This window comes from Carassius auratus, chromosome 10 (genome assembly GCF_003368295.1).
Source record: "Carassius auratus strain Wakin chromosome 10, ASM336829v1, whole genome shotgun sequence".
Taxonomy (NCBI): domain Eukaryota; kingdom Metazoa; phylum Chordata; class Actinopteri; order Cypriniformes; family Cyprinidae; genus Carassius; species Carassius auratus.
Window position 1 is genome coordinate 7,395,499 of NC_039252.1, and position 17,159 is coordinate 7,412,657.

The 17,159-nt window shown below is 38.5% G+C and overlaps 1 protein-coding gene across 1 annotated transcript in view; it reads left to right on the forward strand.

The window, feature by feature from the left end:
* The first annotated feature begins 5,452 nt into the window (after window positions 1–5,452).
* Window positions 5,453–17,159, forward strand: part of itga1 (integrin, alpha 1) — a 50,178-nt gene continuing 38,471 nt past the window's right edge. The window contains exon 1 of the mRNA XM_026274557.1: window positions 5,453–5,723. Within this exon, the coding sequence (XP_026130342.1) occupies window positions 5,681–5,723 (43 nt within the window). The 5' untranslated portion in view covers window positions 5,453–5,680. The remainder of the gene's footprint in view (window positions 5,724–17,159) is intronic.

Consider the following 17,159-nt stretch of genomic DNA (forward strand, 5'->3'; position numbering starts at 1 on the left):
TCTGAACACCTATGCTATCCTGGACGATGGCTCGGAGAGGACTATGCTCTTACAAGCAGCAACACGCCACCTGGGCCTCCAAGGAGAGCCAGAACACCTGGCCTTGTGGACTATACGTCAAGATATTCAAGTTCTTCATGGGTCCAAGGTGTCATTCCGTGTTTCCCCAGCCGATAAGCCTCAGCACAGCTTTCTCATCTCTGATGCCTTCACTGCAGACCACCTTGGTCTGGCACTTCACTCTTACCCCATGAACAAATTACAGAAAAATTACAAGCACCTTGTGGGCCTCCCAATACAGGCACAGCCCTCGCTGCTAATTGGAGCTGATCACCCTCATTTGATTACTCCTGTTAAGCCAGTAAGGTTAGGTCCCCCAAGGGGACCGGCAGCCCTGAAGACACGATTAGGGTGGACATTACAGGGTCCCACCCGACTTGTTGAGCAGTCCATTCGACCACAGCAGCGTTTATTGACCTCAACAAATCCCCTAATGGCAGAGCTTTTCAGGAACGTAGAGAAACTGTGGCAAGTGGACGTACTTCCTATTAAGAACAAGAAAGAGGTTACCAGGTCACGACAAGATCAAGAGGCCATTAACATGCTTGAATCAAAGACCACTCGTGTTAAAGTGGATGGAGTCTTACGTTATGTCACCCCATTGCTTAGGCACAAAGATATGCCTCCTTTCAAACCACAAAGGAAATGGTAATGCCCAGCCTCAGGAACACCGAACGGTGCCTCGCTAAAGACCCAGAACGAGCTAAGGCATACAACGCTGAAATTCAGAAACTGACTCGGACCGGAGTAGTTAGGAAGCTGAACTACCATGAGATAACACAATCAGTTGAATCATGGTATATTCCACACCACATGGTGACCCACAACAATAAGAATCGCATAGTGTTCAACTGCTCTTACCAGTACCGAGGTCAGAACCTAAATCAGTGGCTGTTACCTGGACCCACTTTAGGACCCTCACTCCTAGGAGTACTGTTACGGTTTCGAGAGCATAGTGTAGCCATAAGTGGTGATGTGAAAGCCATGTTTCACCAGGTCCGCCTGCTCCCTGAAGAACGCCCCCTTCTGAGATTTGTCTGGAGAGACATGGAAAGAGACCAAATTCCATCTGTGTTTGAGTGGCAGGTTTTACCTTTTGGTATGACGTGTAGTCCGTGCTGTGCCACTTACGCCATGCAGCACCATGTAATCAGTCACAGCCAGCCAGGGGATGATGTGAGGTTTTCCATTGAGAAATGCTTCTACGTGGATAATTGTCTACAAAGCCTCTCCTCACCTGACCTGGCCAGAACCCTGATAGATAAGCTAAGGGAGACTCTGGCTTCAGGTGGATTTGAACTCAGGCAGTGGGCCAGCAATAAGCTGGATGTCATCAGTCACCTACCAGAAGAAGCTCGGTCAGACAATCTGGAACTCTGGCTCACTCATGACGGAAGAGACAATCCGGAATCAGCTCTTGGCCTCAGCTAGCACTGCTCAACAGATGTGCTGCAGTACAAACATCGCCCTGTGAATTATGATGCTCCTACCATGCAGAATATCTACAAGGTATTAGCCAGCCAATATGACCCTCTTGGCTATATTCTGCCATACACCACCCGTGCCAAAATATTAGTGAGACAGCTATGGAACAAACACAGAGACTGGGACGACCCCCAGTTGCCGCAGGATTTGCTGCAGGCCTAGAGGGATTGGGAAGGAGAGTTAAAATTTCTGCCGAGGATCACGTTTCCCAGAGCATACGTACCTCCTGCAATGGATGAGAGAGGAATAACTCATGAGGTACATGTGTTCTCTGATGCCTCGGAACAATCCTATGGAGCTGTCGCTTACCTGAGGACAGTTAACCCTCAGGGTCAGCCTTATCTGTCCTTCATTGTAGCCCGTTCAAGAATTGCACCGAAACGACTGATGACCTCACCAGAGGTAAGAAGTTAGAAGAACTAGCTGAGCCTAACCGATGGAGCCATGGGCCACCCTTTCTGCTTCAAAGCCCTGACAAGTGGCCTACCTCACCAACAACAGCAATAGACGAGTGTCACACAGAACTTCGCAAGTCTATATTCTGTGGAGTCACTACGACCATACCTGACAAGGAGCCTTACCTACCAGATGTACATCAGTACACAACATGGAGGGAACTTTTAGAGGCGACCGTACAGAAGCTTCAAGGGGCGGCAAGTAACAGTAGAGCTCTTAGCGCTGATGACTACAGTACAGCTGAGATTCTTATCCTAAGAAGTGCACAACAGGATAGTTTCAGAGAGGAGTTCAGCCTACTGCAAAAAGAGAAACCAGTTCAACAAAATAGCCATCTACTTATGCTGTCTCCAGAGCTGGACAAGACAGATAAACTCATTAAAGTTGGTGGCAGATTGAGACGATCTGAAGACTTAGACCCAGCTGCTGTGCATCCCATTATTTTGGATCAGCACCATCCCACCACTAAGCTTTTGATCCAAGACTACGATTCTCGACTCGGCCACCCCGGCCCTGAGAGAGTGTTTGCAGAGATTCGCCGCAATTTTTGGATCTTACGAGGTCGAGAAGCAATTCGACGATATCAGCATACCTGCACAGATTGTAGACGATGGAAATCAAGCCCTCAAATTCCAAAGATGGCAGACTTAACTATAGCACGCTTAAGCCTTTATAAGCCAGCATTTTACTCGACGGGGATGGACTGTTTCGGGCCCTTTGTAGTCAAGTTGGGCAGACGCACAGAAAAGAGGTGGGGAATCTTATTTAAATGCCTTACGACCAGATGTGTACATTTAGAGATCCTCACCAGTATGAATGCCGACTCCTTCTTAATGGCTTTGAGGAGGTTCATCGCCAGAAGAGGGACACCAGCTGAGTTGTTCTCCGACCAGGGAACAAATTTCCGAGGAGGAGAAAGAGAGATACGAGAGGCTCTAACAGAACTGTCCCCAGAACTCCAACCCCAGCTTGCCAAACATAAAATACATTTCCACTTCAACTCACCTGGTGCACCCCACTTCGGTGGAACGTGGGAAAGGGAAATTCGCTCTGTGAAAACAGCACTTTACAGAGTAGTAGGAAGTCAAGCTGTCACGGAGGAAGTACTCCATACTGTTCTCCTGGAAGTAGAAGGCAAATCCGAACTCCTGAGCAGACGCCGATGGAGACATTCCCAAATTCTGGCTGATCAGTTCTGGTCTAGTTTCATTAAGAACTATCTCCCAAGTCTACAGTCTCGCCAGAAATGGTATTCCACATCTGCAGATATGACCCTAGGATCTGTAGTACTGATGATGGACCCTCAATTGCCGAGAGCACACTGGCCTATAGGACGTGTCACCAAACCTACACTAGACCGGTAGCCAGACTGATTGTTCTATCAGAGGTTCAAAATAAAGATGAGAACTGTTCACAGGTGCTGAACTAAGTACTTATTTAGGAACAAATGTGCTCCACACATTTGGGGGCGGCTGTAAGAAAGGCCACACAGATAACTGAACAATCACTTATGCGCAACTCCAGCGCCGACAGATGCGCTTAAACACAACCAGCGTGCATGCAGTAATCTGTGAGCAGCGCTCAGTTATGGGTAGAACTGCGCGAGAAACAAAGTGAAGGCAGTACGTGGGGCTGTGCAGATGCTAGTATTCATGCCATTCTTGGACGTAATATAGTTATATTGTGTGCGTTAATGACATAGTAAGTTTCTATTCTCACTTCCTATTTAATCATTTACTGTAGACTATCGCGTTTGGGTGCTATATTGTGATTATGGCCAGTGTCTAGATGACACAATGCTAGATTCATTTAATATTTCCCTGTTAACTATTACAAACACAGTGTATATTATGTTTGGATAGATATTCAATAATATATTTCTGCTATACTGTATTTTACAGCTAGATACTTTGAGTTTCAAATCTTTGGCTTTTAAGTTTCACCAGTAATAGTCGTTATAATTGGTGACACACTTTTTATTTAGTCACGTTTCTGTACATGTGACTGTGTTTAATGGCAATCATTATTTCTGTGACGATGCTTGTTATTACACACATTACAGTTTAATTACTGTTTAGTTATTGAATGTATGTATATGGATACTACATTTATATGTTATTTATTTTTTGTTATTTCTTTAATTCCAGAACCACACATACCCAGAGACGGATATGTTATAAAGCCAACTGCTAGATTGTTTGCCCATGCCTACTCAACTGTTCATTAAATAACCTAAATTCAGCAATTGGTCTGGTTCCTGTGTCCTGACCGGCACCCGAGAGTGATCACCACACAAATAAGTCTCAGCGATATATCTCAATATACAGTCCTTCTAAGTCTCACTAATATACTCTTTAAAAATACCACGAGCTGCATACAGAACACATACAGAAAATATATCATATGTCTTTTTGCTTTCATATTTCATGTGTAGAAAAAGAGTTAATGCTCTCTGACTCATAACACTCATGCATGTGGAAGGAAACAATGTTAATCTACAGATAACATAATTCAGTGCACAATTGATAGAAATGTTATTCTGTATAAAGAACATATGAGAATAAATCTGTTTGGACCAGCCTCAACAGCTATTGGCCATCTTGGACCTAATTGCTAGTTTATCAAAGCCGATGACCAGCTAAGACAGCTGAAGACCAACAGACCAGTTGATGATCATTTTAGACCTGCTAATGACCGTCTCAGACCAGTTAATGAACAATCTGAAACCAGATAATTATTAGACCAGCAAATTACAATCTGAGACATCTCATGACTAATTTAGTGTGGCTAGTGACTGGTTTAGACCTAAGTGAGCAGTTTAGACCAACTAATGACTAGTTTAGACCAGCCAAGGTAGGACTAGCTACTGACCACCTTAGACCAGCTTATTAACAGGTTGGACCAATTAATGATCAGACTGGACAGCAAATTACCATCTGATATATAATGACTATTTTAGACTGGCTAAAGACTTGTTTAGACCTTAAAGGTTAAAACAGTTTAGACCAGCTTAATTACCAGTTTAGATGAGCTAATGAACACCTCAGACCAGCTAGTGACCAGTTTAGACCTGTTAATGAGCAGTTTAGATGAGCTAATGAACACCTCAGACCAGCTAGTGACCAGTTTAGACCTGTTAATGAGGAGTTTAAACCAACTAATGACAAAATTAGACCAGTTAGTTTAGACCAACCAGTGAACAGTTTAAACAAGCTATAATCACCATCTTAGATCAGTTAATGTCCTGTTTAGACCAGTATACACAATTGCAGGCAAACAACAAACAAACAAACAAACAAACATAGTAGTAAAGATATAAATAAATCTATATATAATCTATATATAATTATTAATTCTGCCTAAAACTCTGCTAGTACAGCTACTTGACAGTGAATGAGAGAGAGAGTCCTCCCTCAGATGCCCAGATAAACCCTCCCTCACCGGTGTCCTCGCTTTCAAATACGCTTTTTAAAGTCTGTCAAGTTGTAGTTCAGGCAAAAGGTGTGAGATCTGTAGACTTGCACTGACACATTGACTTTGCGGATGAAATGTCCTGTGTATTCCTCTGAGAGTGTCTGACTCGAGTGTTGTCTCCAGAGAGTCGAGCTGCTGCTCAGTTGAGCGTCTGCTCTTCCAAGGACAGGAGCCTCGTCTAAGGCTCTGACAGCGAACCGGGAAGATGCTTTCTGGAGTCGTTCAGTTCACACTAGCAGCGCTTTTGGGTACGTTTTTTGTTTTTATTGTGTCGTATTTAGCATGTTTTCGGTCAAATGTATGATGATGATGATGATGTCAAAATCCTGAGCGCGAATCTGTGCGCGTTGTTTATTCCGTGCATGTCGCTCTATATTTCAAAGACCATACGTGCAATATAATATAGCATATTATTAATCCGGTGTGTTATATCCACTTTGGCAGGCTGTGGTCTGTTAATCTGAACAAAAGTATTTTTGTTATTTATCTTCTCGTAGACGTAGAGAACATTACTTAAACGCATTTTTATTTTTTATTTTTATTTTTATTTTATTTTTTTTGCGCAGCACATGCTTGCAAAGTGTATGTGCATATAAAATGTTACAACGCACTTTTAGTCTTACAGAGCAACTGGCTATGTTATTATCAGACTTTTTATTCCCTACTGCTTCCTCATATTATAATCATCACCATTACCCTGACGTTCTGCATTCTGGTGCCCATTGTCATTTTTTGCTAAATACAAAATTGTAAGTATGAAGACATAAAATATGACTTCTGAGGAAATCATTGAAGACATGTACTCTCACATGAGATAAAGACTCCAGTCACATCAGTCTCCTACTGAAGAAATCAGGGGCAGTTTTAGTAAATAATTTTTAGGGTGGCAACACCAAAGCAAACTTTTGAATCTCTTAACATTAGAAATAAATACAGTAATATAAAAGCACTGAAATTATTTGATTTTCTTTCTTTTTTATATATTTTATTTAAAGCTTTTCACTTTTTACAGAACAACCCCAACCCCATGCCAGCAAATAAGTAACAAATAAATAAAGTATATATATAATGAAAAAAACAACAACACCAAAACAGTAATCTACAGTACCACACCCATTAGAGCATAAGTCCAAAATGTTAAATTCAATCATCCTCTTCCAGAAATTCCATAAAGGACTTCCAAATCTGTAAGAACATTTGCAAACACCTTTGCCATAATAATAATTCCTGTTAGATTTTTGTGTTACATAAAGAATTGTGTTGTGTTTTGCCAAGTCAAAGGCAGAGAATTAGCGTATAGTTTTGCAGATTTGATCTGTGGTTCTGCTGTTTGAGTGTCAGCTTTCAGAACTTGTGTGACAAGTATAGATTTTGAGTGTAAGCAGTTGAAAAAAAAAACCCTGTAAATGCTTATAATTCAAATACACAGATGATGAATTCCCTGCCAAGTGAACATTGAGATCAGTTACACTAACAAAAAAACTCTTACTAGGATTCAGCAATTATTTTTATGGCTCAATGTCTATTACAGCATACATCAATTAAATTACAGATACAGATGTATAATTCAACAATGAACTTTGGGGGGGAAATTTTCATTTTACTACTGTAAGGTAATCTTGCTGCAGATGAAAAGCACTAGCAGTTCAAATACCAAAGAACTGTATAAACTTGGCATGTGCCACAATACAGTACAGTAAAAATAAAATAAAAAAGTGAATTTAGCATTCTCTTCTATTACAGTATACAGTACTATAGCAGTGTCTTGGTCTCCTGACACAAGACTAGCTATATATTTAGGCAGTCATTTCTCACTTCTGCAAAAATGCATTACACATTATAAATGGTTACAAATAAAATTTGACAGTCACACTCTTGGTGTACAACATGTGCTACATTTTGTTGTAGATATAGGATAGTGAAATATCCATTATTTAATGTAATTGTACAGTAATTATACTGTATGTGTAAGTAAAAACCCCTGTAGATGATTGGCTCGGCCCTCTCCGTTGTTAGGATGCAGAGATTCTGATTGGTGTGATCAGTTTTGCAACCTAATGTTTAACTTACTCATTGTTAAACTTTTTGAGAAACGTGCCTTTGTTTTGTAAACTGAATTAAGTGAGTGCCAACTAAAATCAGTTATATTAGCATTTTAGAAAACTCAGACTTATCACAGCTCAAAAGAGTGTTTTTGCCATTATGTTGCATTACACTGTCTTTGCCGTAGATGAAAAATAGCACATGAAACATTGCTCACATATATATTTTGATCTGTGATAATTCTGGGGTGGCACATCTTTTTTTTCTTAAGTGAGTGAAGTGACATTCAGCCAAGTATGGTGACCCATACTCAGAATTTGTGCTCTGCATTTAACCCATCCGAAATGTACACACACAGAGCAGTGAACACACACACACACACTGTGAGCACACACCTGGAGCAGTGGGCAGCCATTTATGCTGCGGCGCCCAGGGAGCAGCCTTGCTCAAGGGCACCTAAGTCGTGGTATTGAAGGTGGAGAGAGAGCTGTTCATGCACTACCCCCACCCACAATTCCGTCCGGCCCGAGACTAGAACCCACAACCCTTCGATTGGGAGTCCAACCCTTTAACCATTAGGCCACGACTTCCCCTAGCACGACTTCCCCTTCTAAGGGTGGTAGTTGCTACCCTGTGCTACCCGGTAGATCTGAAAGAATACAGTTTTATTCTACATGGAGCTGGATGCATCATCATGTCAGCTGACATGTTAAGAACAAAAATATATATTTTGAAACTTTAGATAGCACTTTCAGTGTTACACAAACTTCTTACATCCAAGCCAGCAGGTGTCACTATAAGGTACAAAACCATCAGTACTATTGAAATGAATAAGAAAAAGAACAAAAATACAAATTTCCTAATGGCACCTCAAAATATAAATCAACAGTTTGGCTGTTGTCCACAAAGCTGCATATTGGCAACTTTTAAAACACCTTTAATGTAAAGCTTTAATTAATGTTAGGCTATTAAATGGTAGGAAGAGCACTTTTTATAAAGAAAAGCTATCAGTGTTCCCTCCCTATTAGTTTAACCAAACGAAGACCGCTCATATCTCTTTGAGTGCAGTTTCTTAGGAATGCATGTGATGGAGGCTCGTGACCCGCGTTAAGGAATTGAGATTTAGATGCAGCTGCAGTTAGAGGTTCACATTGACTCACATAAACTGCAGGATCATCACAGTATCGCTTCATCCATGCACTTAAAGGAACAGTTTACCCAATAATTAAAATTGGCTGACAATTTACCACCCTCAGGCCATCCAAGATGTAGAAAAGTGTGTTTCTTCATCATAACAGATTTAAATAAATGTAGCGTTACGTCACTTGTTCACCAATGGATGCTCTGCAGTGAATGGGTGCCGTCAGAATGAGAGTCCAAACAGCTGATTAAAAAATCACAATAATCCACAAGCAATCCACACCACTCCAGTACATCAATCCATGTCTTGTGAAGTAAAAGTGTGTTAGTCAAATCCATCAAGATGTTTTTAACTTCTGACCTTTGCTCCTGGGTAAAATATGAGTCATTTATTTGTATTGGTTTCTCCAGTGAAAAAATAGTCTCGACTGAATCAGGAGAAACACCAGAAAATGGTTTTAAACAAATATGTTGGTGGATTTTGATGTGAGAGGACAACAGGGGATGGACATTTTGTTGGAGGAGGCGTTAATATGGATTATGAACTGATATTTTGGCCAGAAGTTAAAAGTTAAAGTTCAAAACCAAGGAGCTTTTCACGTCAAAAGATGTTTAATGTTAGATTTTTGGATTATTGTGATGTTTGGACTCACATTCTGACGGCACCCATTCACTGCACTGAATCCACTGGTGAGCAAGTAAACTAATGCTAACATTCTCCAAATCCATTCCCATTAAAAACAAACTCATTTACATCTGGAAATGTCTGAGGGTGAGTGCATTTTTATTTTTGGGGTAAACTGATCGTCTAACTCGGGTCCAGACCCTACTGGCTACCACCCTTCAAAATACTGGTTTATTAACTTTCATGCATATATGGTACTATGATAAGCATAATACTACATTACCAACGGAGTACGCTGATACTCTTTGGTGGTTTTATTTTAGATCCTATCATTCACTTGCTTTTTTTAGATGCTCCGAGACTACAGATCAGCGCACTAATAGTTTAATAGGTTGCATGTCTGTCTGCAATACTCCACAGACTCAGATGTGGTTATAGCAGTGGTGACAGTAAAGCTGTGTAAATTCCTAAAGGAGATGAGTGTGCAGGTGTTTTGGTTTGACATTAAAGGAAAGTAATCTGTTTTCAGTCAGCATGAGTGTAATCTGCGTAATCTGGATGCGCGGGACATCAGATACATACATATTCACATGCATGTCTAAGGCCTGTGTGATATGTTATAAAAAGCTCTGTGGTATTTCTAAATTATTGAGTCATTTCCTATGTATTTCCTGAGATGTGCCATCTGTTAAATGCTGAGTCATTGGAGATTATGATTATAATTATTGTAAGATTGATCGCAGTAGTGTTTTCTTGGATAAATACATAAAATTGCATAAGGAATTATTTTTATAGCATTGTTAATAAATGGCACTGACTCGCCAATGCCTTAAATATCCCATAATTTTTTTTTATTAATTTTACTATTTTAGTCATTTTTTATATTTAATGATATTGCTAATATTTTATGATACTGTAGACTAATAGACTGCATACGGTAAAGTTCAGTCTGTGAATCCTGAGATTTTTTTTCCATGGATAAACAGTGTGTCCAGTTTATCTCCAGGCTTCGATAGGAATGCATTCCTTCTGTGTGTGCTTTATGTACAAAACGCCTGCACTGTCTGGGATAAATAATGGATTCATTGAATGCTTAACAGATTCATAACAGCAGAACGGTTTGTGCTCCCTGCCGCCTGTGAATTTAAAGATATACTCTGTTTCACCCCAAAATGAAAATCTCATCATTTACTCACACTGCTCAAACAAATATATATAGAAACATATAATGAAATATAATGAAAGTCATTGTTTCGGACCCCATTTCTTTTTCATTGTATGGATAAAAACTATCTTATAATATGCTCCACACTGAAACAACATGAATGTGAGTAAATTACAACCGAATTTTCATTTTACGGTCCACTATTCCTTCAGCTCAGACTCATTAAACCTGTTTCACTTCATCAAGTGATTAGTTTTTATCCTGAGCATCTAATATGGCTGACTGTAGTTTCATTTCAGCCCTTTTTGTCTAATTTAATAAAGTGGACCAAAAATAGGGTCATTAGGAGATGAATGGTCAAGCTTAAGTTAGCCATCTGCCACTCCCCTCGCGCTGGCATGAAGAACATCTCCACAGTTATAAATCCAGAGCACTTACTGGCAAGGGCTTCAAATCTCCCAGAAGACCTTGCTTTGAACTGTCTTCTTCCATACTTGGAGACTCCAGATTGCTGAATGCATTCCATTACATGCAGACAAGCCCCAGTCCTTTCAAAGGAAATGCTCTGACTCATAATTATTGTTGAAGACGGTTGTAGACAAATTTGGAGTTGATGGTACCCGATGAGGAGTTCAAGAGCAGGCTGGTCATAGAACATGCCATAGTAACTTTGGCAAACCACTTACTTGTCTGAAAACTGGCACAGAATGTGCAGTTCTGTTTAAATGATCATAATAGATATAATTACCGCTTTGGTCAGCCTCCAATTTTAAACAACTACTCAAGGAGCTACTGTGAAAACATTCACACTGAATATGATAAATGGCTACCATGCTATCTGGATGGTTTCTCATAAATGGTTGTGATAAGGCTCGTTTTTTGCTATTGTGACTTGATTGCAGGAAGTATTCTGGGTTCCAGGGTACTTTTAAACATTCTTGATGACTGGGAAAACATCTCCCGTCATCTGCTTTGTGCCAGCGGCTGTCAAATCCTGGAAAAGTAGTGTTGGTTGTTTGGGGGCGAGTGAACCGGAGGCTGGCACGTCCCTCACTGGTGCACTGTTCAAGTTTCCATGCCATGTGCGCATACTTAGCTTCCTTAGGTTCAAAAACATCTCCAACTTTGATCTACAAGTGACTACTTGGGGAAAATCATGTCTTTCATTTCCAGCCACTCAAAAAAACTTAAGTGCTCATAGGTTTAGTTATCCAGTTTAGTTAAATGGATAGTACACTTTAAAATAAAAATCATAATTTACTATCCCTTCAAACGGGTATGACCTTCTTAAACAAAAGTATGTTTTAAAGAATAATTTTTAACAGTTTTTTTTCCATTCAATGGAAAACAATAACAGACCCCATTGACTTTCATTGTATTGACTAACAGTTTTGTTTTACCGAAGAAACAAAAGTCATATTAGGAATGATATAACACCTTCAGATAACGATGACCTAAAGGTTTTGGTGTAAAAGTGCACCTGAATTTAAAGCTTGTCTTTGAAGTGGGTTCTGTTTCATATAGAGCCGCTTCTTGTACATTTTAAACCACAAACACTGACGACTTAAAAAAAAGAAAAGAAACAATGCGCAGGAAGTAACACTTCTGAGAATGGAAGACTATCATTGTTCACTTTAGTTCAGAGATCTGCAGATGTTTTGCACGTCTTTGTACGAACTATTCAAGCATTTCACAGTTTTTCCTCAACGGATAAGACACATTTTAATTAAATGTAACACATTTCTTAAAACTATGACAACATAAACAGTAGACAAATAAAAAAAGTACGTTTATGCTAAAAATCACTTCAAAATGTGGTTTTCTTTAATATAAATCAGACGTTGCTTTCAAAGAAAGACTGATGGACTGAACACTCATTACGCACTGTCAGATTTAATAAAAACAGTATGACTAAGGCCTCTTACAATGAATGAGATTTCACAGAGCAGCCTCGAAACATGTTAAGCCTTGCAACATAATACTGCAGTAATCTACATTTATAGTATAAACAATTCCTTAAAATGCAGGGGGTTTTTTGTGCTTACAATACTGGAAAAATGTACCATCATTTGAGGAAAAGTAGTTTCCGAACTGGGATAACTGTATGTTAGGAAATGCATTACCATCACCCACATTTATGTGATGAAAACTGTAAAAATTAGATAAAATGTGTGATTGCATTTATTCTGAATCAGCATCTGGATCAGGAAAGAGGTTACTGTACTATATCGCTCTGCTTGCTGTGATGCACCTTCCAGTTTACCAGGGAAAAGGACAAATGCAGTAGCGCTGATCACATCTGACACAAATGTTTGGGTGTTAAATACCAGGAAGAAAGCAGGCGCTTAGAGGGTAGGAGGTGAAAAGTAAGAAGGATTTGTGATGTCAGCCGAAAAGGAAAAACACTTCAGAAGTGCTTGTTCTTGGTAAAGCAGAATTCCTCAAAACGAGGACCGTTATAATGAAACATTATAGGGGAAACCCCTGATCTCCCATAAAATGTTCAAAATAACAAGCCAGACATTTCGAAGCAGCTAAAGAGCATGACCCCAGGGGTATGACCCGCAAACCTCTCTCTCTCAAAGACTGTAAACCTCACAGCACAAAATAATGAGAGAACAGATACTTTACAGGTGCTTCATCTGTGTGTGTTTATGAGCCGTCTGGGGCATTGTCGAATGCTATTTTGCATGCTTTAAACATACCTTAAATGGTTGTGGGAAAAAAGTACCTACGGTACTCAGAAGTTTGTGATTTTAGACACGGCATTGAATCATTCATTCAAACAATTTGTTCAAAATTGCTGATTCATTCAGTAACAAGTATCAAGAGGCTGTCTTTATGAAAGAATCACTAAATCATTCACTCAACCAACTAAAACCTATAATTAATCCTGGAATGAAATTGCTGCTATGTTGCTCATTTAGCTCTTTTTTTTTTTTTTTTTTACTAACAAACATAAACATTTTTTTTTACTACAATTCTGTGGCTAAAATGTAAGTTACTCCTATTTATTGAACTGCTGTTTAAAAGATTGAATTTTAACTACTTATTCCTCAGTTATTTAATTTAAATTTTAATCAATTTCAAGTTAATCAATTTATATGTATGTATTGTTTTTGATATAATGATACATTGCTAAAATAAAACATAGCTACTTTTTAAGGCTGTATTTAGTAGGAGGACCGTGCAAGAGAAAGCTAAACAAAGATTGTCTTCATGAGCCTTATTTATACATCATGTGATTGAACTTCACCCAGGATTCAGAAGGAAAGGGCAAGAAAGCCCCTTCTATGATTGCATTATCTCCACTTTAACCCAACAGCAAATAACATACCTTTGCCAGACACAGAAAAACAAAACTTTCAGACTGTTAACAAGTTGACATGCTGCACAAACTCTTTTGAGGTCTCTGACATAGAAACTTCATATTTCTTGCAATATTAATGATTTTTGCTGTAGAGTGACATCTAAAGCAAGATATACATATAAATCATATATATTGATAGGCCTATATATTTTAAGCAAGATCCATTTGCTACCAGTACATAAAATACTGCAGCTTTTTTTCCCATCTCACCATAATGTTTAGCTTGAACTTTGGCCTCTACAGAGATCTAATCCCCAAACTCACATGAATCACGTACCATCCGGGATAACTAAGCAAGCTTTGATTTAAACAGACACTGCAGCTGAGAAAGATCAGTCAGTCCATGTACATGATGGTTTTAATTTCAGCTGCATGTAAAACGGCAGTCCCGGGGAATGTTGGCCTTCAGCGCTGCTCCAGGAAGTGAGAATCGAACTCCCCTCCAGCAGGACAGCAGCCCAACCTTTCCCAGAGCCACACTAGCATGTGACGTCCTGTGATTAGCCACGGGGATGTTTTGTTTTATTCTCATGCTATAAAACATCTATTTTATGGCTAATTTTGCTTTTCTGATTCAGACCACAGGATCTGAATGTCAGTGTCATTAATACAGTATATTGCGGAAAAATATACACAGTCAGAAATGTTGAATAATTAAGACTTTTTATGTTTTTGAAAGAAGTTTATACTCACCAAGGCAGGATTTATTTAATAAAAATTACAGTAAAAACAGTAATATTGTGAAATGTTATTATAATTTAAAATAACTGTTTTCTGTGTGAATATATTTTAAAATGTAATTTATTTCTGTGATCAAAGCTGGATTTTCAGGAGTCTTCAGTGTCACATGATCCTTCAGAAATCATTCTAATGTTGATGATACTGGTGCTCAATTTTCTAAAAACAATACAGTTTTTTTTTTCTCAGGATTTTTTGATGAATAGAACATTTTAAAAAAAGTTTATTTGAAACAGAAATCTTTTGTAATATTATAAATGTCTGACTGGGTTAATGGCTGTTCAAAAATTAGCTTTTTCATCATAGGAATAAATTACATTTTAAAATATATTCAGAAATAGAATATATTTCTTTTAAATTGTAATAATATTTTTACTGTATTTTTCACCAAATAAATGCAGCCTTGGTGAGCAAAGCTTCTTTCAAAAACATAAAAATATCTGAATTATTCCAAACTTTTGACTGCCAATGTATATTTTTGTTCTGGGCAAAACACGTTAAATATATTGTGTCAGTGGAAAATATATTTAATGTAAACCTTCAAATGCCAATGTAAAAAATTTCAATATTTTTTTTTATATAGTTTGTACAAAATATACAGGAAATCTATGTAATAAAACATGCAAACATTCAAAATTTATATAAAAATATGTAAATATATTTTAAAATATATGACTTTGGACCACAAAACCAGTCGTAATTGTAAATTTTTCAATTAAAAAAATTCACACCTAAGAATAAATAAGCTTTCCATTGATGTATGGTTTGTCGGGAGGATAATATTCGGCCGAGACTTAACTATTTGAACATTCTAAATTCTTAGCAATGTGTATTACTAATAAAAAATTAACTTTTTATATATTTACAGTAGGAAATTTACAAAATATCTTCATGGAACATGATCTTTACAAAATATCAAGATTTTTTGCATAAAAATCGATAATTTTGACCCATTTAATGTTTTTTTGGCTATTGCTGAAAATATACTCCATCATGACACTTATTGTTCACGCTTGATTGTTTCTTTTACTACATTTTTTTGGGTTGAAATGCAGGAAGTGACCCGCTATGCCCTGTGCCGTGTATTTTTAGTCTCAAAACATTTGTGTTATATGCTTGAGCAAGTTGGGTTCCTGGTCCGTCTGTGCACCATGTGGCTGTGTGGGAACGGCCGTTTTGGGGAGTGTCTGGGTGTGGTTGCGTGTGAGTGTTTGTAGAAGGTGGGCGTTTGACAGGACATGATCGGGGGTCTCTCCCCTGTTAGTGCGGAGGAAACTGGAATGAAAGCTTCTGGACTCAGCAGGGAGCGTTATGTCATTCTGTGGGCGGACTTTTTCATGGCCAGTAAAACACTGCTCCTCCAGAGGACACATCTGAAGGCAGTATATTCAGGAACAGGATATTGGGGTTGTGTGGTGAATCCACTAAAGAGTGCTGGCACTTTTCCAAGTGCAAACATTTTTGAATTTACTAATAACATGCAATACAACCTTACATGTGCCGAAATTAAATTAAGTACTTTTTTTTTTTTTTTTTTAAATAGACACACCTCTTTCTATGTGCGAATTGCATTCACTGCTATATTTCCGAGGATTGCTGCATAAGAGTAGGGCCTCAACTTAATTTTCTTTTCAATTGAGTAACAGGACACGTTCAACAGGACACATTTACTTGATTATCTTGAGATCTGCTTTGTCATGAAAGAGCGTGTGTGAGCCAGACAAGGCCTCGACCCAGGCCTCGTTTCTCATAATCACGTAGCTCTCCCGCTGCCAAATGGGCTGATTTAAAAAATCTTAGCCCAGATAAATCCAGCACATTGCTGGTGTTGGATGATTAAATCTTATAACATAATACATTTTATCAGATTTTGGCAATGTCAAGTTACACATGATCGAACCTGAAGGGGAAAGACAGCATCGTTTAGCAGGCTTTGCAATGTAAGCATGGATAGACCTCGTCACTTTAAACGTGTTCCCCATTTTATTCTTACATCTTCACCGATACCAAGACTTTGCTTTCACTGTTAGTTTGGCAATGTTTTCCAAAATGAAAAGGTCATGCATGCTTTTTGAACTCTGCAACAGAAAACTCAAAGCTGCTGTCTGCAGTTCTTCAGTATTGCCTTCATGTGGTTTTTGTACATTGGATGGAGAAAGTTCTGCTTTTTGTAGGGTATAGTTTTGTTTTCACACTTTGCCCCTGCATGCATGCATAAAGGATGTCCTGTCTTATATGAACGAACATGCATTATATTTATAATTAAATCATTTCGTGGAAACTCAAGTGTGACTTGTAAGAAGCGCTCTATGCACGTGTGAGACCACCATGTCAAAAATAAAATAAATTCTAGAGCCTACAAATGATCATTTATTATCTATGTTGCTTTATGCATTGAATATAGTGGAATAAAAAGAACTTTGTGTTACAAAATAATGGCAAGAAATGTGTTTGAGTTGTCTTCACAGGCTACACACAAAAGCAACACACAATGTAGACGATTGAGTCCGATTTCCAAAACAAATGATTCTTGTGAGCCAGTTCTATTAATAAGCATTCAACACACTCTCATGGCAATTTGTAACTACGTTACATTTTGGCAA